This window comes from Falco naumanni, chromosome 14 (genome assembly GCF_017639655.2).
Source record: "Falco naumanni isolate bFalNau1 chromosome 14, bFalNau1.pat, whole genome shotgun sequence".
NCBI classification, from domain to species: Eukaryota; Metazoa; Chordata; class Aves; order Falconiformes; family Falconidae; genus Falco; species Falco naumanni.
This window is the reverse complement of record NC_054067.1, coordinates 12,158,187-12,184,100: the sequence shown is the minus strand read 5'-3', so window position 1 is coordinate 12,184,100 and position 25,914 is coordinate 12,158,187. Positions and strand designations below refer to the sequence as shown.

At 47.1% G+C, this 25,914-nt stretch overlaps 1 protein-coding gene across 1 annotated transcript in view; it reads right to left on the bottom strand.

Moving 5' to 3' along the window:
- Positions 1 to 25,914, bottom strand: part of GABRA3 (gamma-aminobutyric acid type A receptor subunit alpha3) — a 76,962-nt gene that overhangs the window by 9,210 nt on the left and 41,838 nt on the right. Inside the window, exons 6-10 of the mRNA XM_040614720.1 lie at positions 25,357 to 25,577; positions 15,511 to 15,593; positions 11,677 to 11,820; positions 9,879 to 10,031; positions 7,056 to 7,267 (exon numbers count right to left, since the gene is read on the bottom strand). Coding sequence (XP_040470654.1) covers positions 7,056 to 7,267; positions 9,879 to 10,031; positions 11,677 to 11,820; positions 15,511 to 15,593; positions 25,357 to 25,577 — 813 coding nt within the window. The remainder of the gene's footprint in view (positions 1 to 7,055; positions 7,268 to 9,878; positions 10,032 to 11,676; positions 11,821 to 15,510; positions 15,594 to 25,356; positions 25,578 to 25,914) is intronic.

The window sequence follows — 25,914 nt, the reverse complement described above, 5'->3', positions numbered from 1 at the left end:
TTTTTTTTCTTTTTGTAGCAGAAAGTCAGTGGCTTTAAGAATGTTTGTGACAGCACTGCAATATTTTTGCACCATATTACAAGGCCATATCATACACTGCCTCAGTGCCCCAAATACCTCACAGGAATACCTTGTGATTTAACATCATGGTGTCCAAAATGCCTCTGAAACACTTTAAAGCACCTCATGACCTACCCAGGTAAGATACAGAACAGATGGAAGGCATTTACACTAGCCCTGGAGTTCAGGACTGCTCAACACGGCACTACAGGACAGAGGGAAGCCTTTCATCTTGCCTTCGTATCCAAGAGTTGCTGCAAATAACGTGAGATAAATGCACCCTCTCCACAAGGCTCCAGGGACAACCATGCTGTCCATGCTGAAGAGAGAAGAGCTTGCACAGCAAATGGCAGAAGAGGCACTTGTGTGTCAGACACGATGTACTGAAGGATGATGGAAGGTGCTGAAGGTAGACAGTTCAGATGTTAACGAAGAGGAGTGGACAGGAAGATGGAGCTGGGAAGTCATGATAGGTGTTGTCCCCACTCTGGGGATCTTCCTGTTGCTGTCAGGGACCTGAGACCAGCTGCACCGTGGACTGTATCGTATAAAACAATCCAGGTCTACCAGGAGAATCCCACTGAACAAAATCTATTAGTATGCAGACATCAGGCACCCTACATGTCCCAGCACTCACGTACCCTATGTGGTGTCCACTACAATTACACCAAGAGCCAGCATTAGACACAGCAATGACTCGTGGTGGGAACCTAATATCTAAATTCAGAACAAGGTGTGACTTTGGATCTCATTTTCTATTCAAAAGCAACTGAAACACAAGGTGAGGCTCATCCAGCCATTTCCCAGGGGTGCCTGGCATGGTCTTGCACATACATATGAGGGAACCATGTACAAAGTGCTTCTCAGAAGGGGAGAGTGTGCAGCCAGCAGGCCCTGTTCAGCTCACCACTCTAGCTTGGGAACTGGTAGCAGGCAGCATCACTGGGTAGCACTGGGAGCTGGAAAGGCCAGATTTTCCCAGTCTGCTCTGCAGAGATACTCAAAGGTCTTTAGCTCTCATGCTGTACTTCCATTTTAAATCTGTCCACAATCACCACAGATATTTCTAGTTACCTTAGGAAATTAATTTTCCACAGTGATTTTCAGGGGGACAGTAAAAGCAGACTTCTGTGCAATCTTTAAACCCCTCTCCAATAACATCAAGCCAGTCCTGCAGCCTTGTAATAATGCCAGCAATTACAGAAATTAACCTGCTGTTAGAAAGAGGTCTAAATGTCTTCGGACTCCAGATCAGACTGAATCACTGACCAGACCATATCCATAGTTTTTTATGGGAGACAGTGTTAGGATCTTTAACGATTAACTGAGCGACTGATGTCTGCAATCATTAGAGCCATGTTAACTTGTACCCCCTGCACAGCAGGTGAACTTTTCCTGCTGAAAAGCTCACAAGAGCAAATAAGGGACTAAAGATGTTTCACTTCTAAAATATTTAAATATGCTTAAGTATGATTACTTATTAACACAGCTACAGGAGGTAATAAAACAATTAATAATCAGTAATGAAATGAAAAACAGATTGTTGTTCACAGAATGTAATTTGAAGTGCACTGTGATTATTTTAGTATTAGTCAGTCACGTTACTCATTACAGGAATAAGATGACTACAAGTGATGTGACATTTTCAACCTGGTTAGCTTTTCTGCCCCAGGGCTTGGAAAGTGGATCTGTCTTGCCTGGCCAAAGGCATCTGAAAACAGCTGGCTGAAAAGGGGTAAAGTCAGGCAAATACAAATGCTTTTGGTGGTGACTGTAAGCTACTGCTCGTATTAGTGTGATCCAGAGCCCCCCAGGCATCAACTCGGGCTTCTCTGGACCTCAGATCAGGCTGTCCAGGCAGAGCAGAGGCTCGGGAGCCTGCAGCCAGGGCCTTCTTCCAGCTGCCTATGGGGTCTCCTGCCCTGGCCAGAGCCGGGAGCCTGGGGAGCCTTGGGGAAGCACCCAGAGCTCACGCTGCTCACATCAAGGCACATGTGTGCGCTGGATGGGCTCTGCTCCTGAGATGTCAGAAGAAATGGCTTGGCCTGAAGTTTACTGGGCTGGGCTTTATAAATAAGTGTTTCGGGCAAGATTTTGACAAACAAATAAACAAAGCAAAACGTGCTTATTGCTGTCAGCTGCACAGTAGCCCCCAGCCTTCCCCCTGCACCTTTATCTGTGAGGAGTTCCACAGCCTATTGAAACAGAAGGAAAGAGTGGAAAAACAGGAGGAAACTTCATGTTTGCTTTGAAAACTTGTCCTATTTAAAATATCTACGTTGCAAAGCAACTCCTGCATTCGTGGCCCAGTTTGGGCACAGGGAGACTGAACCGCTGTACAACGCTCTCCCTGCGCTGCTCTCCTGAGGGAAAAGCTGTGGAAGCTGGTTTAGAGATAACTATGTTCCCTGAATATTGCAGTCTGACAAGTTCTTCCACAACACACATACTGGAAAATAACAGCATTTTTGTAAAATATTCCTGTCTTCAAGCCTCTCTGTTGAGGAATTAATTGCTGAATGTCTGAATTATGGGAACTACTGGTTCTGCCTATCACCTGCTGGAGATTTAGTTCTCTGTGCTTGCTCCTTGGCTAGAAATTTGGGTTGGAAGCACTGTCCCTCTGACAGGCCACTCTGAAGGTCAGCATCACTAATATCTGCAGTACTTGAGAAATGCAAGGTATCTGCCACTTGCAATTCTAGAGGAAAGTCACTTTAATGACCTCCAAGCAGCTCTAGTCTCTGACGTACTTGTATCGTATAATTCAAAGCCCAGCAACTGCAGTTGCTGCTCCAGCAAACACGTCACTCCTTCCTCATGCCAGCCAAAGTTCCCCTCTGCAGTGTGCCAAAGATTTGATCCTATCAGACAATAGCAGAAAAATGTTTTACATTGAGATGCCTACACCCCGAGCAGAGCCAAGGGCTCCGAACAATGCAATCCTGCATTAACAAGCAGGCTGTGCCAATGCCAGGTTACTGTCAGCTGCTGGTGTAACCTTTGGCACCACTCATCCCTCCCATCTCTTCATTCAGATTATGTGGGACTGAGCCCAATGATCTTATGCTCCCTGGATCACCAGACAAAGACTCAGAGGTTGGATGGAGTCAATAATCAGCCCAACACAGCATGCAGACCGTGCTGAAAGAGGGCGAAATGTTTTTGAGGAATGATACATGGACTCTAGTGAAGATGCAGAGAACATAAATCACTGGTAGTGCTATGGAGACCTACAGGTGATTGCAAGTGCAGCAGGACAAAGGACACATGGGCTGCAGAGCATGGCCGGCAAGGGAAGGTCCCAGCAAAACCAGTTACCATAGCGAGGCACAAAAAAAGAGAGATGGGTGTGAACCAGCCTGTGAGCCTGTAAGACTTGAGAAAATGGTGACTTGTCAAGGTTGGTTCTAGTTCCTCCCTGCTGGCAAGGAAGGGATTGAAACAAAGATGCCACAAATAGAAAAAAAAAAACAACAAAGGAGAAAGAAGAATGGTTCCCAAGTGACCCGGATCAAGGGGAAAACTTCAGAGTTGCTGAAGAGTGGGTTAGGCTTTACCCCGTGGAAAACGCACCTAGTGCAAATGGTGAGCATGCCCATCACTTCCAAAATACAAGAAAACCATGATGATTGTATCAACAGAGAGGTTTGGAGGATGCTTTTTGGTGATTTTCCCTTAGTGAAAAGATATGTGAAAAGTACATTAAAAGTCTGGACCTAATCTTCTCAAGATGCACTACAGGATTATTGTCTTAAGGATGAGAAGGATAAAGATCCAGGACTATTCTTTCATCCAAAGTATGTTTTTCCTTCTTTTCATGTGTTTGCAGCTACTTGTACTGTTTTTTTGGCTTCTTGCCACCCAGGATTTCAGGGCAATGTCATACAAGCACAGGTACAGAGCTAATTCAGATTTTATGCCTAGACATGGTGTTGCAGGTGGAAGTGTGTTTAAGTAAGCATCTTCCAAGGATCCAAAGCATCTTCCATCCTGAAGAAGAGACAACATTTTTTTCCAGGAAACTCCCTGGTAAATGTCATCCTTGCAGACTTGATGAGTTTCCCAGTGGTGAAGTCACTGTTAATGGTTGTCTTTCCGGATCTGCACTGTAACACCCACTCAGGAAGAGACCTTGTTGGCTCCAGAGATGGCCATCCCTGTGGTTGGGATGGATGGATGGGATGGGATGGATGGATGGATCTCACTCTGTTCAGACACACCCATTCTGTCCTGAAGTCGATCCTTTTAAGAAGATATTTTGAGGATGCTGGAGATAGGGAGCTTTGCTGGCTACTGAATCCACTCATCTTTCAATCTCTTTGGCCTCTCACTCCTCCTCAACTACTGTCATCTCCCGCCTTCCTCCTGATGATGTTTTTTAAAAAATCATCTTTACTAACAAGTTTTCCACGTTGGATCCAGATACCTCTCTCCAATTTGATCTGCAGCTCCAGGTTGGTTGCAGCCACTATAAATCCTTCATTCCCAGTTAGCGATTATGGGTGGCAGGCAGAAAAGGCTTGGAAGATCTTTGGGTCCGAGAAACATCAGTCAAATCTTATCAGAGTGTGCACTAAAGGGAGTTTTTGGTGACATCTGTGATCTCTACCTGATTTTTATTAGAGGAGAACTGCACAGAATGTGCAGAGTAGCTCAAAGCGAGAACCAGAACCCAGCTGTGGCTATAGCCAGAACATCATCATGATCATTTATGATACAGAGATCAGCGATTCACCAAGACCACCCATCATGTTAGATGCTACCTGAAAAAATGCTCTTCACATCTAAATCCATAGGCTGGCTGAAGGGGAGAAAGAAAGAACGGAACCAGCCTTGAGAGAGCGAACACGCTGGGAATGCCTGTCAGCAACCAGCAGCTTTTGCAAGGCAGTGATTGCTTTCAAATGGGATGCCTACAGCTGAGGTGAGGGAAGGGCTGATGCTTATTGATTTTATTTTTTTTTCATGTTCATGCACGGAAGCAATCAAACCTGGAGTGAGGATTCCTGCCATCACATCAACAAAGACAATTCTTTTGGGCTTGGGGGGAAGGCTCTCCAGAGACCAGGGCTCAGCCTGGGCTTGTCACTGGTAGTTTTACTCCTGGTACAAACACTTTAAAATGCCAATAGTTATTCTTCTGCCTCCTCTTTGTTTTGTGGTTTCAACCACCCAGCTTGTCAATTGTTTCAAGAAGTGCTAATTAAAGGCTGAAACTGAGCCAATGAGGCACCTTCATTGCGTAGCAAATTCCCTCTTGGAAATATTCAATGGAATAAAGATGAAAAGCAAATATGCTGACACATCCTATTCCCAGGTTCCCTGAAAGCCCACCAGTCTTCATGGAGCTCTCTGAGCTGCAGACGGCAGGAGTGGGTCAGCCTTCTAAGGTACAGATCAGGGTTAGCTTGAAAAAGCATCCACAAATTTGGAGTCCTTCCTGATTCTCCAGCCTGATATCAATTGCAGCACACTCACAAAGAGCACTCCCGAAACATTCCTGGTCCTGCTTTGTTTTGTTCTTGATTACCACATGCATAAACGTTCTGCATGCTCTTATCCTACTGTTTCAGCACTGTTAGTCCTACAGTTCTGGGTCAATGAATGAATTAAGGTTCATGCTGCTTCTATGACAAACTGAAGCTTTTGAGCCTTTGCTGTTTTTTCAGCTGTGCCCTACTCACATAACTGCCCAAAGCTGTGTGAATCCTGACTTTGTGCTGATTTGCCGATCCCTGAAAGGGACATGGTTGCTTTGAGGATCTGTTCTGACCCTCCACTGATGCCAATGATATGGGAAAGGCTTCTCTCATTTCTAGAGGCCAGATTAGCGTTATTGTTCATGATGGAAGTGGAAGACCATCAGTTGGCCTCCTCTGGAGCCTTTCTGCCATGAGTCTGTTGCTCAGACCGCAGCTGCAAAAGCAGATAGCATCCAAGAAACACAAAAGAGAAGCATTGAACACCCAGTGATGGCTATGGTTCTCCATAAGGTCTCTGTTCTCCTGCTTTGACCTCCATACCATAGAGATGATTGGCTGTTGTCTTCCCAGAAGTTACTGCAATTCTGCCAGGTATTTGCATACAGCCTCACAACAATTTTAAAAAACACATTAAAATGCAAAGGAGAAAAATATAAAGGCTCCAGAACCAAGAACAAGGACAAAGCTGATTTTCAAATTGATTCAATAAATATAAACAAGGAGCAGCATGCTACAGTAAGCGATTTCTCTGAGCAGCTGAGATTAAATTAGTTAGGAGGGAGAGGGCACAAGCAGGGGTAGTGGTGGCTGTCAGGAAGGAAGCTGCCAGAAAGGTTGATCCTGAGCAAGAAGGGAAACCGTGGGTGATGCCAGGCACTAATTTACTGCCAGTTGCCGCTTCTGATTGCTTGCTTCCCACCCACCCTCTCTGCGCGAGCTTACAAAGCAGCAGCTGCCAGCAGCTGTGGGCAACAGCATGAGCACTAGACCTCCACGTCGCTGCGCCATGCTCGCCCATGCCAGGGGAGACCTACAGTTGGAGATACCAGCTGCAGGGGACACAGCAGAGTGGGACCACCTCCACTGGTGAGGCTGGCATCCCGTGGCATATTTGGGTTTGTCTAGCATGCTAGCAACACGGCGCAGAGCATTTATGGGTTGGAGGGAGAAGAAAAGAGAGAGGAGGCTGCTGGCGGAGCAAGACCAAAACGTGCATGCATTCACATTTCCACCGGCAAATGGTCGTGCAGAAGGACAGCGGGAAAAGTGAGCAGTCATGCCTGGGTGTTTTTCTCGAGCTAAGCACAATGACCAGCCCTCAAAGTCCTTCCTCCCTCGACCCTCAAGAACCGCTCCAGTCGAGACCTCTGCTGGGGACTCCAGTAAGTAGCATCCAGCCCCCTGGAGCACTGCGGGGCTGCATGTTACCCACTCCTGGCCCCAGCGCAGCTCTCTCGTGCAGCGTTTCTTCACCCCCACCCCCTCCCCGGCACTGGTCACAGGGCTGACCTTCATCTCTTGGGCTTCCAGCACCTTCTTGCCATCCCAAGCCCAGCTGCGCTTGGTGAAGTAGTTGACCGTGGCAAATTCGATCAGCGCAGAAAACACAAAGGCGTAACAGACGGCTATGAACCAGTCCATGGCCGTCGCGTACGCCACTTTAGGTAACGAGTTTCTTGCGCTGATGCTTAGTGTGGTCATGGTGAGGACGGTGGTGACACCTGTGGAAACACAGCAGGAGACAAGGATGGTGTGAGACTATACACATATACCCACCCAGTTTCTCCTCAAATCACACAGTTGGCATTTCCATCATGTAAATTTAGAGCCATCCTCTAAGCCATGTGGCGCATAATCCTGCTATAATTAAGGGAGCCTTACCCAGCTCAAGTCTGTTGTGCAATCCATAGAAAAATGGAACAGTCCAAGTTGGAAAGGAAGTCACCTTGTCAAAGCCCTGCTCAAATCAGGGCCAACTTCAGGTTACTCAGGGCCTTCTCTGGCTCAGTTTTGAGTATCCCCAATTCAGATAATCAATGGCAACCATCTGCATTAGGATGAGATGAATCTTCCCCGAACTCCATGGACTAGACCTCTGCCCACTACAAAAGAGCCCTAGCTCATAGGTAGGCACTTGCGTTCAATTCCTCATCTGCCAGTTGGATGAGTTGTGTGTTGCTAGATCCAGCCTCCTCATGTAGAATATGCCACAGAGAAGCCTCTGGTTGCTTTTGCAATAAAGTAAAAATAGTAAAACAACAGTAAAAAGGACAGCTATATGGTTGGGAACTTCACTGAGGACCAGCAGCTGAGCACTCATGCAATACGTTCTCTCAACATTTTCAAAAAAGTGTTGTGACCTGCATGGATGGACACCTGGGATCCTGGGTCCTGCTGGCACAGCCAGGCACCCGTCAGTGGTCCAAGCTGCTGGCCAAGTGCCACAATAATTTATCAAATCAAAAAATTATCTGTTGCAAATGCCTTTTAAAGCTTTTTTCATTAAAGCAAGCAACTGTTGCTATCCATTTTCCCCAATAATGTGTTTTTCAATTAAAAATGCATTAAAAATTGTATAAAAATATTGACTAATTTTCACTTCCCCTAAGCCATACTTCTGGTAATTGAAGAGTTTCAACAATATTGTTGACATACATTCTGAGAGGCAAAAAAAAAAAGGGGATAAACAATTGGAGTTCTCATTACCTTCTTAATAGGAAAGCAAAGCAATTTGGAAGCAAAGACATTTTTCACAAAGGTAGGTTTTAATTTTTAAGTCAGCTCTTTCCTGCTTGATCTGAGCTGCTGCTCGAGGAAACCTGTCTAATTGCAAGTCTCAGGATAACATAGGAGGGAATCAAATATCCTCAAAGAAGGGCTCGTGCCCGGTGTCAGGGGTGCAGAGATATTCCAGAACCAATGCAGATGTTAGGGGCCCACCTGGGGCATGGACAGACATGGGGTCTGGTTGTGCACTCTGAGGGTTTAGTTGCAAAGGATTCACAGATAGATGAGTGAGCAGAGTTCATCAATGACTCTATATACCAGAGCTGGTCCTATTTTCCACGTGATTTCTGTCTGGGACCCCCTTTTCCATTCCATTGGATGAAAACATCAAAACACGGGTGCTAAGGGGCTGTATCCCCTCTTTTTCACTGTTACCGCTGTTCAGTGCAGCTCTTACAGTCTGGATGGTGCAAAGCAGTTTGGTCATACTAACCACCCGGCTCCCTGCAGCTGCACTCGACCCTGAGGATCGCTGTAGGATTTGCTTCACTGGAGAAGGGAAGGCAACTCGGTGCTAACAGGGAGAAACTGGGGTCAACTGTAAATTTAAAAGCTTGTTCATGAACTACATTTCACAATCCCCAGAGAACAAAAACCCCCATAATTATTCCCTTCTAGCTCATTTAGGAAGGTGCAGAACCACTGTGACCCTCCCTGTGTCCTGTTCCAGTCCACAGCATGGGAACAAAGTCCAGGCCTGCAGAGAAGGTCCAGAAAGAAGGACGTCAGCCTTGTTGGGCTTGTGGGAGTATTTCTATCATGACTCTTGCTACAGAGAAAGTGTTTAATGATCTTTGAAACCACACTGGTTTCTGTCTTATTCAAAAACACGAGCAGGTGATATATCCCCTCTCCGCCTGGTAACTTTTGTCTAATATACTCTTTGTTAAGTGGTATCTGCTGGGCAACATTATTTCCAGGAAATACAACCCTGCAGCATCATACCTGGTCTGTGAGCATGTGTGCGTAGATCCTGAACTAAAGGTCCTGGCAGGAAGGCACGAAGCAATTCTGTTATGAAATGTTTGTGAAAGCTATTAATATATGTGCAATGCCAGCCTAACACTTTACCTTGGAAAGATGATCTGAAACCAGCTGAGGAAAATAATAACCATATATTTACTGTGCAGTTATACTGCCTCAGCCCAGGAACTTGTTATGTGGAGCTGACCAGGGGCACATTAGCAATTTCAAATGTAGAGCTTTAAATGCCTCCCCATGTACCTATGCTCTCCTCAACTCAAAAGCCAATATAGATAAGCAGACACAGCCAAATGCATATAATTAGATGATCAATACCTTGATTACTGTTAATATGTATAGCTTGGCTTGTAGTGGAAACATGGAGAGGAGTATTTTTGCAGTGATCCAGTGGAAGCAGGGGCACTGGGAAGACACTGAGAGCTGTTCTGGGAAATGGCATCAGCTTCACTGATGCCAATCAAGGCCTGGAGAAGACCAGCTCTAATGCTCAGCCTATTTCCCATCATTTGTGGTGCCTTTCTCCCCTGACCTGAGAGGATGTCCCCATGCTCCCAGACTCACCAAAAACTGTTCGGGCAGGAACGGACTCCCTGTTAAGCCAGAAGGAGACCTGGGACAGGATGACCGTCATAATGCAGGGTAGGTAGGTCTGGATCACAAAGTACCCAATCTTCCTCTTGAGGTGGAAGTGTGTGGTCATGACAACATACTCTCCTGCAGAGACAAGCAGTTAGAGACGCTGAGCCACCGGTACTTTCCAGGATGGTCCAGCTCATCACCAATCCATCTCTCAATCACCAAAGATCTGTTCTGAACAAACTTTCGAGTTCTTAGATGAAATCACAGCATGTGTGTCATATTGGCTGCCATGCCCTGGTATCCCACAGTACTGCAGGCCACCCCAACAGCTGTGTGAAGGAGGGACGCATGCTGCAGCACACTGTTGACACTGACTTTGCATCTCCTGCGCACACACCCACATCTGCTGTGCCAGGCGCCTGCCCCAGTGGAGCCTGGGTGACTTCCACACAGCATTTGTCCTTTCACAACACTTCTCTGGAGACTTCTTTAATTTACAACAAAACGGTTGTGGGACAAAGGCAAATCAGTGCCAATAAACAACTGCACAATAGGCTTTCCCTGTTTCATGCCAGGAGCAAGATGCTTCTGGGGGTCCCTCAGGATGAAGCTCCCATCCTTTTTCTCTTCAGCCTAGGGAGCCACATTGCGGGTGAGATCCCTTAGGCCTAGAGAGACCCTAGCAGCACTTCAGTGGGATTTCTGGACAAAGGATTTTATTTTCTCAGACAATCCTGAAAATAATCCACCTTTCCTCACACTGTAACCGTCTCAAAAATCAGGGCAAGTTCTGTCGTTAAAGGTCGGGGCTGTAAACCAAAGAAAGAGCTGTCCCTGTTTTCCCTCAATGCCTTATTCCTCCACTCAAAGCTTTGAATATTTTTTTGGATTATTGTGCCTTTTTGTTGTGAGCATGGCCTTGCTAAATCATTATACACAGGAGCCTTTAGCATCTTTCTTCCCACTTCAGGTTATTCATCTGGACATTCTTACAACAACTGAAGTAGAGAGATGGGCCAGATATTATGACATTTAGTTCCCTGGACTCCCCACATTTCCCCAAGGGAGGTGATATAAGTTGTTACAGACAGACACTATTAAAATCAAGTGCATCAGAGAGGAAATATCCTCAAATGAGAGAATTACTGGTGCATACAGAAGAAAAAAAAAAAAGAAAGAAAAAAGGAAGAGAGAGACACATGAAATAACAGAAGCTATCAGTACCTGGATTCAGAAGGGAAGGGAGGAGCAGCAGATGGGAGACAAAGATGATTAATATTGGTCATTAATCAGAGGAAACATTTGTTTGGGATAATCTTCTATTAGCTGTGATAATATTTGTGTAAGCAGATGCAGTGAAAATCACACTGAACATTATGTTGCATTCACCTCCCCTGCCCGCAATGCTCTCCTGAGGGACTGGAAAAGGATCCAAGACAAATGAACCCACAGTACCAAGAACCAGCTGGGCAAGGTGGGGCAATTTTCCCACACAACAGATAATTTTTAGATGCTTGAAATCAGTTTTCTAGAGGGTATGGCAATAGGGCTCTTCCAGTGGAAACCACAAAAAATTAAACTCTTTACTGTTGCTGGGTGACTGCTCCAGATGTCCCCAGCCATATCCTCCAAAAGCATGTGGCTTGGGAAGTACTGCGGTGCTCACTGCCCACAGGTACTGCCTCTATAATTATGCCAATTCATGGCATTTAGAGCCCATGGGTTCCTCTCGTCTGACAGTGTGCTTAGCCCATGCACAGCATCGTGGTCCCACAAGTACCTGTGCTGGAACGAACCATCTCTGTCCCAACAACATGGCCCAGCAGGTCATACTGGTTCAGGCGAGATCCACCCTTCGCTACTTCCACTGATTTATCCTTCCCCAGTGTCCAGGTATAGATCACCTCTGTCTTTGTGTAGGCATCTGCGGAGGAGAAAGAAGAATGAGGTTTGTGCTTCTGCCTGACCTAAGATATACCAAAATTAGCCTGTAGCCAAATTAATCCCTGCTGTGCATTCCTCAGAGCCACATGGCTGAGCACAGCCGAGCATGGCCAGAGACCAAGGCAGTTCAGCAACTGTTAAATCAACTGAGCAAAAGAGAGCTGGGGTTTTCGGAAGGGAGCTGGAAGAGGGGGCAGAGCACTGTCATCGAGAGACACGCTGTCCCCTTGACATGCTGACTCTGCAAGGGCTGGCTCCAAGCAGAGACAAGATAGGAAGGCATCCAGACCAGCAGGCTGCTGGGGCAGCGGGATGGCCACAGCCCTGCCATGCCAGGGACCGGGAAAGTCATGCTGGCAGCAGCTGGTGAGGAAGGCTGAATGCCATGGGGTTGAATTTTAGGCTAAGGAGAAAAAGTCAAAAATCTTTACCCTCACTCAGAAGCAACCTTCTCCAAGCCTCTCAGCTTTAGAGGTGGTGTGCCTTCCCACCAAGGTGCTTTTTCCCCTGCATGACCCTGCGTTTGCCAGCCTCTAGGCCAATCCACCGGGCAGTGGGGGAGGGCAGTGCCGAGGAAAGCCTTCCCGCACACTGCAAGAGAAACAGCAGGCAAGTGCTGCTGGACTGCATCATTCCAGGAACTTCCGAGTTCCCCTCTCTGCCCCACCTGCCCAGCTCCCCATATGCAAACACCTCTCTTGAACACAGGCAGTCACCATCACCTTCACAAGCCTTTGTGGCCAAACCACTGCTTGTCCTCATAGTCACTCCCTCTCCCAACAGAACCTGCATGCTCTTGGTTTTGCCAGTCCTATGGAGTCTCTCCAGACTCTGCTAGGAGCTGCCTCTCCCCGTAATGCCCAAGCTTCCCGTGCATACACACATTATACCAGTTTTTTAGGCAAGAGCAAAGTTCACTAAAACAAGATTTTAATTATTTTTTACCACCAGCTTCTCCTAGTAAGACATTAAGGCATTCTTTGGCTGGGGTCAGGTTAAGCAATGGGTCAGGTCTACTACAGATACGTCTCAGCTCCCGCTTTGTGGAAGATTGTGTCCTGAGACAACCATATTTCTCTGATCTTTTTAAAACAACCATGGTTACCCCTGCACCAAAGGTTTTGGCAAACTTGTCAAATACTAAGCAGGAGCTGTGCAAAATGAGAGGGGTGGTTTTGATGATCAGCCAACGCCTCTCAGCACACCAGCATGCTGCTTAAGCACTTCTGATGCAGGCTGGCACCTCTCATCCGATATGCAACACTCTTGCTTTTCCAACCCCTCCTTCCAGCTCTCAACATGCTTCTAGAAACCTCCATCCTCCTTCAAGCTTAGCTTTGTACAGCCCTGCCAGTGCTCTTCCACCTTGATGGGCAGCACCTTCTGCTGTAACAGTCTTGGTTCACCCACCGTTAGTCTACAAAGGAAACTTGCCCACATTTTCATTGCCATCATCCCTGAAAACGCAGTTGTCTACATATCTGGTTGTCTGGGACAGAAGCGTATCTGGTGTCACGTAGGCGTGGCATGGATGCTTGGAACATTATTTAATGCCATGAAGCTGTTCTGGTTCTGCTCAACGCCTCACTTGCCACGCAGTCTAGTCCAATCCAAACAAGGACAGCTCTGGCATTTCATGGGGCTGGTCACTTCAGCAACATCTTCTGCAAGCCTGGTCTCAGACAGCTGTGGTACAATTGTCCTATGACTAGCTTAGAAACTGTTCTCTGCTGTGTATATCCACCTTCTAGGGAGCATGGTGATAGGTAAAGCCATCACCTTCACTGCACTTGGTCCAAGCAATGATGCAGGTGGGCAGCTGAAGCTATCTGAAATGCCTGATGCCCTTATTCCCTCTGCAAGCTCGCTGCCTTCCCCTTCGGGTGGCTGCCATGGTGGCACAGGGCCGGAAGGCCACTGACGAGCCATTCAGGTTATGGGGATCACTGGAAGGTGGTCACTGAGGCAAATCTGGCTGTCCTTTGAACAGGCCCTGGCACTGTCCTGCTACTTATAAATCTGACCCACTCTAAGCTTCTTGCAAATGAGCAGCTTCCAGCTGTTGATGGCTTTTTTGGTGCAAACACTGGTTTAATCCTACTCCAACACAGGAGAGGTGAGCTCAGATGCTACGTGGATGGGTGCTTTAGAAAGAGCCATATTAATGTTAATCAGGGGCAGCTCCTGAGCTGCTTGTGTCACAACTCTCATCGTTCACAGGCCAAATCAGTAAAAATATTCAGAAGAACCCCAAAGGGTGTTCCAGCAGAAATGTGCACATTAATCTCTTTTCCCCACTAACAAACATTATAGCAATTAGATGTGGACTAATCTGCCTTCCTGCAAGTCTTGTAATAATCCCAGAGTTTAGGCCTGAGGTATGAGATTTTATATCCCTCCTCACAAGGTCAATTAACATTAATAATTCATCCTTCTCTAAGGCTTGCTATTTTATTGGCCTTTGTTATGTCTTGTGGCAATGAGTTCTACATTTAATTAGTTGCTGCCTAAGAAATAACTTTATTTTAGTAGTTTTGAATAATCCAGTTTCATGGATGCATTTTGTCATGAAGCAGAGGAGCAGATGCACATGATAAACATGATTTCTTCTGGTGTCAATCAAACTTTTCAACTTTCTCCTTAGTTGGCTCACAAATGGCTACAGGAAGGAAGTTATCAGTTCAGAAAGGTTGTGACTTCTCGGTTTTCTTAGAGTCCAAAAGGGAGATTTCTGGTGAGGGCTTATTCTTTCGTTGGAGGTGGGTAACTCTTCCACCTAACACAGTCAGTCTCTGTGAGCGGTGCTCAGTTTTTTGGACCTGGAGGAGACTCCAGGTGGAGTGGGACTAGGAAATTTATTTCCACATTATGGTGAACCAGTGGCTTGGAATTTGGTTCCCACTCACTTTAGGAACAAAAGCAAAACAAATTTAACTTGCATATGGGAGAGTAGAGGGAACTTGTCTCTAGGCAGGTTATGGGAAGCCCAGGCAGATGAGCAGTTGCAAGCCTGGGAGGCTGGGAGCAGTTTTCAGCTCCCCAGAAGCCTGCAAATTTTCCCTAAACCAGGACCCTTGAGTGTTGGAACTGAGATTCCCAGAGTTCCCAAGCCTTTTACTTGAGAGCAGCCTGCCTGACAGACTGAAGAAAAGCAAGGGGTTTATAATCTGCATCAGAGCATGGAGCCAGAGCAACCAGAGATTTCAGGTTCTCCCCAGACTGGCCGGAGTGATGCAGGGATGCTGGACAGGACACCTAGCAGCAGACACCACTGCTGTCTTCACAAATCTGTCCACCCAGGATCATCTTGTGATGAAGGAAAAGCATCTCTGAGTTTTCCACCAATGCTGGTCCTACTGAGGCAGCACAACCCACTGAAGGCAGGGAGGGCCTTTCCACTGCTCTTCCCACTTCCCTAATAAACTTACAGCAAAACTATCGGTGTCTAACCCGTCCTGTGAGCCGGAATTGACCACAGATTTGCTTGCTGCCCATTTCTGATGACGGCAGGAATTGCATGTATAAGATACCAGAAACATGTTCTTGGTGACATTACCATTAGCAATAATTAATAACGCTGTTGCTAGAATACTGGAAAACACCAGCCACATAAAGGACTATTCTTTAGCTCTGTACCCACCTCCTTTCAGAGGCTGATCAGGGTACTTACAGCTCCCAAATTTCAGCGGGCAAGCATGCACATCCATTGGGAAGTCCTCCAGGTGCATGGGGCACTCTGCGTGAATCGTTAGCCTACAAGACAAAACACAGGGCATGATCAGAAACACATGGCTGCAGAGGCTCCCACCTGGCCCTTCTGTCACCGTGTCTTTGCCCTGCATCCATCAAAGGCGACAAAGGCCTCAATGTGATCACTAACCTCTAGGTCTCTGGGCAGAAGGCCATCAGCTGTGGAGAGAACAGCAGGCACAGAGATCTGGCAACCTTTCCCATTGTATAAACTCAACCCTATTGACTGAGTTCATCTTTATCCACTCAGTGTGATCAGAAAATCTGCCAAAGCCCAGGACTTCTGTTTGCTTATGCACTGTGCACAAAGAGCTCATTAATGCCTGGGGCCAGGGGACATCTCATGGACCATGCTGGAAAGCAGAGGGAAAGGGCTTCCAGGGAACATGGCCTTTTCTTCCCGTGGTCTGGAAGGAGCTGAGGGCTGGCAGATTGTTCAGTCAGGAGGCCACAGCCCTGCTAGTCTTGCTGAACAAAGTCAGTCAGAGCCATGAAGGCGCAGGTGTTGCACCAGGGTACAACACAGCCCCGTGCATGTGGAGCACCTCATCCCACCTTCCCCAGCTCTCCCCTCCCTGCTGGCACTGCAGAGGATGCTGCGGGCACATGTAGAACTGCATGTCCTGGGGCTGTGTGGGTGGGTGCAAGACAACTGTTGTGCTTTATGCATCCACCAAATCCCAGTAGGATACCTTGTCAGGAAGTGGTTTTGTGAGGGAGGCACAACCATAAAAGCAGTGTGCTGCAGAATGTGGGGCCAGGCATAAAAACATCCATTATAAAAGGCTCTAATAAAAAAGGTAGCTCGAAACTCATGTTCCTTCCTGAAGTATTGCAAAGCTTGTAGCCTAGGAGGGGGAGCCAGGACACACAGCCTCCCAGGAGGCGTCTAATACAATCTTGTCTGAAGGAACTATTTGTAGAAAAAAGGACGCACTTCTGATGGCTCAGCAAAATCATGAATAAACTATGACAGGAGCAACAGGTGGATGCAAAAGGCAAGCAGACCTAAGACCTAAAACAGACCTAAGGCTGAAAGGTGGCTTGTGAAAAACTCAGGTGAAGAGGCACAGTGGAAAGCTTCTATTGAGATATTTTCCTTCAGCTGGAAAAATGTTCAAGTTATTCTTCATAGAAAATATTAAGGCTTAGTCAAATGCAAAACAAACCCTGGGGAAAAAAAAAAGGGTTCAGATTTTGTTTACTAAAAGCCAATTAAAAAAAAAAAAAGGAAAGAAAAGAAAAGAAAAATAAAGGTTATTTCTTTCAGGTGGACAAACCTTAGATAGTTCTACCGAAAAAAAAAAAAAAAAAAAAAGACACTGCTTTTTAAATTTGCCAAAAAAAAAAAAAATATGGTAGGAAACGAAGCACTTCACCCCTGTGGGGGAAAGAAAGCAGAATCAGCGTGGCTCGGGGGCGCAGGGGATCTCCGAGGCTGCAGCGATGGTGGCTGCAGGCGGCAGATGGTGCTGTGGCAGGCGGACACCAGCGCAAGCGAGGGATGGAGCAGCAGCAAATTCTCGCACAGCTGCTCTGTACCGGCTGCAAGGGCAGCCCAGGCTGCGCTAGAAACTCTCTGCTGGCTGTGAATTTTGCTCTGCTGGGTGAGGAAATGAACCTCACGATTTCAGACCCACGTCCAGCCTCATCTGCTTGTTTTAGAGGTTCTAGGAAAGCTGGCATCCCCCGAGAGACAGGCAGAGGCATTAAATCAAGAAGCGGAGGAGCAGAGCTGGAAGCTGCTGTAACTTCAGCGGGCTAGGGTTGGATGGCCAAAACTCCCCTGTGTGACCTGGAGCCCCTGCAGCACCCACAGCAGGGGTTTAAATCCCAGTTAACCCAGCCTTTGGGAACGGCTGGAAGGTGAGGCCACTTAGGGTTACACGCCGCAGAGCAGCCTGCACCGTGGGGAAGTCTACCCCGTATTCTTGTATGAGCTAGCAAAGGAAAGCGGTGAGTTTTCTGCAGACCTTCTGACCCCAGCCCCACAGTGTTTCAGCGGTACCTCCCTGCTCCTTAATGCAACAGCAGCACATACTCATTTCTGCTGTCGTTCAGTGCCATGTACCACTGTCCTGTCTCCACTGGGCACATCTGCCCCATGAGCTACGACACAGACAGAACCCCCCCTATAAAAGCAGTTCCCACAATCAGGACAACTTTGGTCCTACCAAACAGCTCTCAGCTATTCAGCATCAGCAGGACATGGTCCTTACACCCCCCGCGGGGACTGATTGCACTGAAGAGGCTGGCTGTTGAGTCACCATTCCCTGCTGGGTCCCAAGGGCTCACAGCCCACCCGTGGCTGATGCAATGCTCCAGACTCAGCCAGGTTAATCACAGCGGGTTTATTGGGTCTGTGCAGGCTGACTCCACTTCCAGTAGAGGAGGCCAGTGGATACTTAGGGAGAAGTATGAAACTGGGGTGAATTCAGAGCAAGCTACACCTCACTGTTGTCTCCCAGCAGCTGATGGCTTATGGCTTCCATGATTCAGACGAGGTATCCAGACACAACTGTGCACCAGAGACCAAGGACCTTTTCTACACTGAGTCTGCCAATCCTTTCTGAAGCCAGGTACGTGGACAGTGACCACTATGTCCCATAATAACCATTCTGCTGACAAAGAGGTGATGCTGACTGTCCTGCTTGCATTATGTCTGGGCCCAGCTTGGCTTTCACAGCCAACCCAAGAACCACTGTGTGGCCAATGTAACTTCCTTGGAAACAAATCACTCTTTCTGACTTGCTGATCTCTTCTTTGGACTGAAAGTACCTGTTTTACACAAGAGAGAAGACCTGTTCTCTAGGACTTCAACCAAGAGTCATTGAAGTCAATGGAAAGACTGACAGTGATACTGAGCACATCATTGGAATGATTTTCTTCTGGACACTCAAAGGTCACCACAAACAAATTACTCACTAGCTTTGGTGTCTCTCTTTTATAATCTGGATGAAGATTAGGATTTCAAGAAGCAGGTATGAAAACCTAGCAGCAAGATTAAAACTTGACAGCCTTGCTCCTCCTGTTCTGTTTCTTTTGTGATGCTTTCTTCTGTCAGCTCAAAATTCACTTGGGGAGCTTAATGGTTAGCAAGCTTGTCAAGCATGTCCTCACAGATCTTACCATTCAATTCTTTCTGTGTCCTTTCCAACTGCAATGGACTTTTTGCTTCTTATATTTGTCGCTGTCACTTGTGTAAAGAAGTGTTGATGTATTTCCCCTGTCTCCCTCATCAGGCCACACAAAACTTCCTTTTTACCTTCCTATTCCTCTGTTGGCTTCACTAATTATTTCAAAAGGCTCTTAGCTGGGTGTTCCCAAAGCCGGCTTTCCCAAAGGACCTCTCATCTGATCAGTGCTTTCCTTCTGATGTATCCTGAACTCTCTAAAAAAACCCAGAAAGGCCTTTTTCATCCACTGTACTGTTTGCTTCTTGGCTGTGATCAACAGCCACTATCAATAAGGCTGAATGACTCAAAGGACTGCACATTGTGGGCCCGGTGGCTGAGCGCCATGTAGAGCAGCCAGAAAGAGCCTCAGAGCGAGCCAGGATGGCAGCAGAGACCAGCTGGGCACAAGCTGGCTTTGGCCATACCCTCCTGCCCTCTCCAGGCCATGGCCAACAAGAGCAAGTGCTGTCAAGGGAAAGAGAACTTTATAAGGATGCTGGATGACTCCATAGGTGTGTGGGAATGCAGCAGTCACATTTTAAATCTAAAGTGTGTTTTATTAGCTGAGCCAGTAAACAACAACACAATAAATCCATCAACAAACCACTGAAAAAGCAACCTAATCTGCCACATCTCCACCTACAACTGAAGGAGCTTTTAAGTCTCCTGAAATTAAATAAAAAAGAACGTGCCACATCATTCCAGTGAGAAGAGTCTGGTTCAGCAACTTCAGCCAGCCAGAAGTCAGCACTTTCACAGGTAAGACACAAAGGTAGCCAGCTTCCCTGCTGAAGGGGGAAGAAATAGAAGCATTCCCCCTCCTAGGTGTTCTCCCTTGCCTGAAACCTCTTCCCTTTGCCCCTACACACGCTGGGGTATGCTGGCTCCCCGAGATGCTCTCCCCAGGACGAGAGTGCGTGCACTGCTGCTCACTCCTGCTCACCCCTCTGCCCCTTGCATCCCCTGACCATCTTTCACCTCCCTCCCACAGCCTTTCTTGCACACACTCATCTTTTAGAGCACTAATTAGCAGAGGTACTTAGGTGAGCTGTGGAATCAATCACCGCTCAGGAGACTGCCCACGTTCCCCTTCCACTGCCCCCCCCCCCCCCCCCCCCCCCCGCTGGCTTCCCTGCCACCTCCTGTTGCTGGTGAAGGACTCCTCAGCACCATATGCTTTGCCTAATGAAACATCAAAATGTCAAACTAAGACGAATGTACCTTGCTTTCCAGACAATTATCACTGCCTCTGCAGCATCTGGGTAAAAAAGCCTGTTGCAGAAATTCTCGTCTTTGCCCCTTACCCCGTACAAGGGAGCTTATGGCCAGCTAGCCACAGAGGTTTGCTTCATTGCTCTGATGCCCTGTTCAGGTCCAGACATCTGAGCCCTGAAATGTCATTATAAAACCCAAACAGCATGTGAAAAATAGTCAAGCTGCCAGTAACCACATAATCCAGCTGTCGTATCCTTTGGCTCATCTGTCCCAGGCGCTAGCAATAACTTGTGCAGAACTGTCTTGCAATCAACCCCCAAACTCCTCATGTTCTCTTTACTTTGCTGCTGCAATGGCACCAAAAGTGGAACATCCAGGATAGAAACCATGTTTTCCTCTTTAAAGTCATGGGAAGTCCTTTGAACTGCTCAACACAATGGCAAGAAGCATGAATCAGGCTAAACATACCTCTCCCAGGGCTGACGGTACAACAAACCACTTCAGCTTCGTTCTCATGGTTACCAAGAGCTTAGCAAAGCCTTTGATGTGTCATTAGAGCCCCTGTCGTTACCTGCATCGTGCTGCAGGATGAGCAAGAGTCTCAGTCCAATTTCTGGCATGCAAATGTAATAATCCCTTGGTATATGTGTGGTACAAAAACATGACAGCACCCTGCACAGCAGAACAGACTTTGTTTATGCCAGGGATATTCTTGAGTTTTGTCCCGATTTCTCCTCTAGGAGATTCATTAATAACCACAGTCAGGTCAGATAGTGTTTACGGTTTAGGCTGTGTGAGAATCTAGGTTAGGTTTAATTGCTGGGGTTTGAGCTTGAAAGCCAAATTGCTTCTAGGATCCTTGTGCTGGATCTGAAAGCATTGAATTCACTTTGCATCCTCCCCCAGCCCCTGGAGATTTCAGCCCATGATGGCAGAAAAGCAGCGAGATAAGGCGATCTCTGAAAGTTTCTCCCTCCTGGGACAGCTTCCTTACAAAAGTCTGCCCGCACAAAACCAAGCTGGAAAACAGATCATTTCTGCCTTTGGATCCACCCCGGAATCTGTAAGGCAGGGAAAAGCAGGCTGTGCAACTCTCATCTCATCTATTCTTCCGCTTGGGTGTTTAGCAGTCTAGCTTTGGTCTGCTTGGGTCCATTTATGCTGTTTTCTAGGATCAGCCCTGATGTGGGATGCAGCCAAATCGCTGCCAGTCTGTACTACCCAGAGGAGCTGGTGCTGGGATGTCCCAGCTGCTGCTGTTGCAGAAAGGAGAATGACAGTTGTACCTCCATCAAGTGGAAGGGTTCTGCAAGTTTCAGCCTACAGCTCTCACAAGTTGCCTGGGGCTTAAAAAAACCAGGCAGTAAAGACAACCCAAAGCCTTTGCTGGGAGAGACACTGCAGAGCTCTGTGATTTGAAAAAGGAGCCCGGGAAGCTTAAATCCCTGAGCATGCTGCAGTAGGTACAGGGTTCAACAGAACTTGTTCTGTGGGGTTCAACAGCCACGGCAGGGCTGCACGTGACCTGGGTGCCGTTGTACTCGGCTTTCCCTCCTGTTCTGCCTCTGCCTAAGCGAGGGGTTTACTGACCGTCCTTCCCAAGTGCTCCTGCACTGCTGCTAAGGACTTCACGTTGTCTTTAGCAATACAGGTTCTTGAGGCAAAGCCTTTGGGCACGCAGCTGAATGCGTCAGCTTGGTAATTAAAGAAAACATCCTTTAACTTCATAACTTGAACACATATTGTTTGGGAACCACTCTGACAATAACCACAAAGCCTCAACGTGCCACTCTGACAGTCCATGTGAAGAGCAGGAGAGCTCTTTGAAGAGGTTCACAAAGTTGAATAGCATTGGCACAGCATTAAGCTTTCAGTATTTTCATATGCTTCAAGGCCAGGAAGAAGCAGAACATCATCTATGTCCCACACACATTTTGAGGCAGGGAATACATCCAGAGATTGCTGCAGCAGCTGAGTTTTTTGTCTGTACCTTATGTAAATCCACACACAATTCCCAGTTTGTTGTATTCAGGTGTGATACCAGAGCTTTGAGGCCCTACCCGGGCTTTTGACAACTACTTGCATCTTGTAGGAGCTCCACAAACAAGACTGCAGAGGCAGGGGTACGTAATAAAACTATGTTTCCCATGCCCTCTAAGGCAGTTGGAGTAGCAGGGAAGAGGCAGAGGGATCGTTAATCCTGTCCTTTCCTCAGCAGCCCGAAGAAGGGGAATAGAGAAATGCAATTTTGTGCTGCGGTTGCAAAGGCCATCTTGTCACCCAGGTGTCAAGGCTTGAGTCAGTGATCAGATGTTTGCACTGTGATGTTCCATCAGTCCATGAGGAGGCTGTGCCGTGACTAAAGGAAATCTCTGGACACTCAGCTACAGCTGGTGTGCAACTCCTTGAAGCTCAGGTCAGTGATAAAGAGGCTCTCTCCAGGAGCTATAAATATTGTCACACAGGTGTAATTTTGCTGGATGCCTGTGTCAGAGTTGCTGTTCCACCAGAGCAACTTCATCTATAAATGTAAGCCTTGACTAAGAGAAGTTGGCTTTCACAGCAGGATAAATAGCAAGAGACATGCCTCTAATTGCAGATCAGCAGAACCGATCCCTCAAGGATATTTGCTGGTACAAGGTAAAGGAGCAGGATATATTTCAGGAGTCCAACTGCATGGCAATGTACCAGTCCAGACTGAGCCTGCAAAGGATCACCTGGCCTGTCCTGCCAGTCTGGGGGAAGTCTGGTGGAGGTCCAAACTCAGTCCCTAGTTAGCAGGACAGAGCGTGCCTCTTTGGGATTTGCACTTTACCAGATGTCAGCTGTGTGGGGCTGAGATTGGCTTCATGGTCCTGCTTTGAGAAGGACACACGTGCATGCCACTGGGCATGGGGGAGAACAGTGAGTGTGCCACTTGACGTAAAACATGAGTCTCTTTCCAGCCCTTTTCTGGGAGGAGGTTTCAAAGCACTTAACAAGAGAAGGTGATCATCATGATTTTACTGTGGAGTTGAGGTGTGAGTGCCTGTGAGTGGCAGAGCCAGGTAGCACTTGGTCTCTGGGCTTGACACTGATGCACAGTCCTGGTCACACAGTCTGTGCCCTTGCATCTTTCTTTCTGAGCTCTCACTCAAAAGACCCTGCATGGCCCTGAGCAGGCGTTTCCTTCAGCATCAGGAAGAGGGGCAATCATCAAACGCACCAGGACAGACATCCCATCCTGGTTGTGTTGAACTGCAAACCCAAAGAAGCCCTGCTTCACCCCTGACACACTGTCCTGCGCAGGGAGCAGTGCCTTGCAGATAGCCATCTGGCCAGCTCTAACTGCATCTCCAGCATCAGACTGGTCCAATACTGTCCAGAGCCCCACCAGGAGAGCTTCACACACATCTGCACAGCAGCAATCTGTACTGAGTAAGGAAAAGATCTCCATGGACTACAGCTCCTGGTACTATGCAATAAAACACATGACAAAAGGTCTCATATATGGCCCTCAACCTTTGAGTATCTCTGAGTGGGCTCTTTACCTCTTACAAAGCCTTAGGGGTACGTTTAGGGGGGGCAGGAGCATACACAAAGGGAGGTTCAGACTCTCCTTCACCTCCTCCTTCTTTGGGAGAGATCTAAACTGAAGGTTGTGTTGAATTTATTTTAAAAATCCTATGACTCCATTTTCTTCAAGAAGCTCGTTCCCAAGAACCTTGTGATGCTGCCATCCTGGCACCTGCCCAGCCCTAAACGGAAAAGGAAATCCAGTACTTTCTCAGTCACACAAAACTTGCTGAAGCTAATGGCTGTTTGCTGAATAAAGAAGTGAAATGATATAAAAGCCCTGAAATTGAGTCCTTTTTTGCTGTCTTATGCCAGTAGCTCCTGTAATACTTTACAAGTCAATGATACAAACCCAGGGAATGTTAGTCATCAACATGCAGGTCAGAGAGCCAGGAGCAGAACTGAGCCCTGAAGTCAAGTTGGGCTTCTCCCTTCATTTACCCCATCTGCCTCAGTAACGTGAGATTGCTGATGTGTGGAGACCTAAACCCCCAGGGCACTGGCAGGATTAGTTCATATTTGAGAACTGCTGCACAAAAGCAAAGCATTGTTTATCAATGTAGGCTGTAAAACTTGCTGACACTATGTAGGTTCACAGGCAGCTTAACTATGAAGAGATGAAATTCTGTCTGGTCCTCAAAAAACAGAGGTCAAAGTGCAGCATCTCAGCACACAGAATCCACAATGAAGCCTGTTACTAGTTAGGATCAGCTTGAGGATGGAAGCAGAGAAAATAATTTTTGAAAACAAAAATTTACACCTTTCCAAAACTAACTCAATACCTTTCTTGTGCATCTATGAGTAGCTTGTTTCATTTATAAACCCATTTACCTCACAAGGCGCATTAGTACATTCAGCCCAGGTGGCAAACATTATTTGCATGGGTGAATAGCTTACAAGCATACAGGAATATCTGAATAGTTCTGGAATGAGCATACAATTAACCTAAAGGTATTTCTCTTCATGCTCTCCCCCTGTTGCAGCTCAGTGATAAATGTATGCACCATGGCTGTTCTTGAGAAATCCAGAGATGACTGCCCAAGCGTGGTTCCCCAACAGCAACTTGTGTTTTAGGAGGACCTCACAGCAGGGTTGCACAGGCTGTGTCACTGCCTGGGGCCTCACGCTGCAGGGCTACCTTGTGTTTGGGGCTCCCACTGAGAGCTCAACCGACGGGCTGGGCTAAACTGAGAGCTTCCAATGGCCTCGCCAAACCAGGCACCTCCAAAGCACAATTTTTAATAAGCTGTTGATGTTTTCCCCTAAAGATAGGCATTGATTACACAGATTTGGATTTTTGATTCCATGAAGTAGCAAAAAGACCGCCATTGTTCTCACAAGCAAGCTTGGGCTCATTAAATGTTTCAAACAGCTCTGGTGTAACATCTTGAACAAATTTAGATCTGTTCTCAAGCTGCTGGAGAGTAACAACTTCTCCCATCCTAATGTTGCCCCCTACCAATACTGGAAACCTGACTTCATATCCCATCAGAGGTCAGGAACAAAAATAAGTCGGGTGGCACACCAACTCCACAAACTATAGATCCCAACACTTCTACTTCATCACATAAAAGAAAAAAAAAATCAACAGGAATGATGAGAAAAAAGCTACCTGTAAGAATGTGCTTAAGTTGAGGATCAGTGATGCTATATAGGTAGGAAACAAGGGTGGCAGGGAAAGCAGCAGGGTGAGACTCAGGTGCACTAACAGAGCCAGTGGAAGCTGGCACAAACCCTGCTGTAACGTACCCTGAGGTCCCATCCTTGCCAGCATGCGTATAGGGACCTGGAAGACCGTGGCCCAGGAGACACAGACTTACCTCATGGTGTACAGGAGGGTGCCATTGTCTACCAGGCGCAGCAACTTGTTGGGTGTTGTCATGTTATGGGCGACAGATTTCTTCCCATTGTGGAAGAAGGTATCAGGAGTCCAGATCTTACTGGCCAGCAGGTTGTTCAGGGGAAGTATTTTCATGGGACCATCAAACTTCAGCCTTTCATCTCTCCAGGATTGCCGGAAAAAGACATCAATAGTATATTCCTTTGTGGAGAAAGGAGAGAAAAGTAAGTTGCTTCACTCAGCTCTTCATTGCAAACAAGTCACTTCAAGAAATGGCAAATATCTTTGGTCATTAAGCATACTGTGTTTTGGCACATCTTGGTTGACATGAAGCAACAAGAAGTAGAGATTAACAGCAGTGGAGAAATCTGTGGAGGACAGAGGGAATTTACCCTGTCTTGTATGACTTACATATGACACCAAAATTTGCTTTCAGTGTTTCTGACCACTGTAGACAAGCTGCAATACAGCCTACAGCGTCCAGCCTTCATGTAGCCCAGCTGCACCACCACCTTTAGCCAGATGTTGCAGGGGAAGG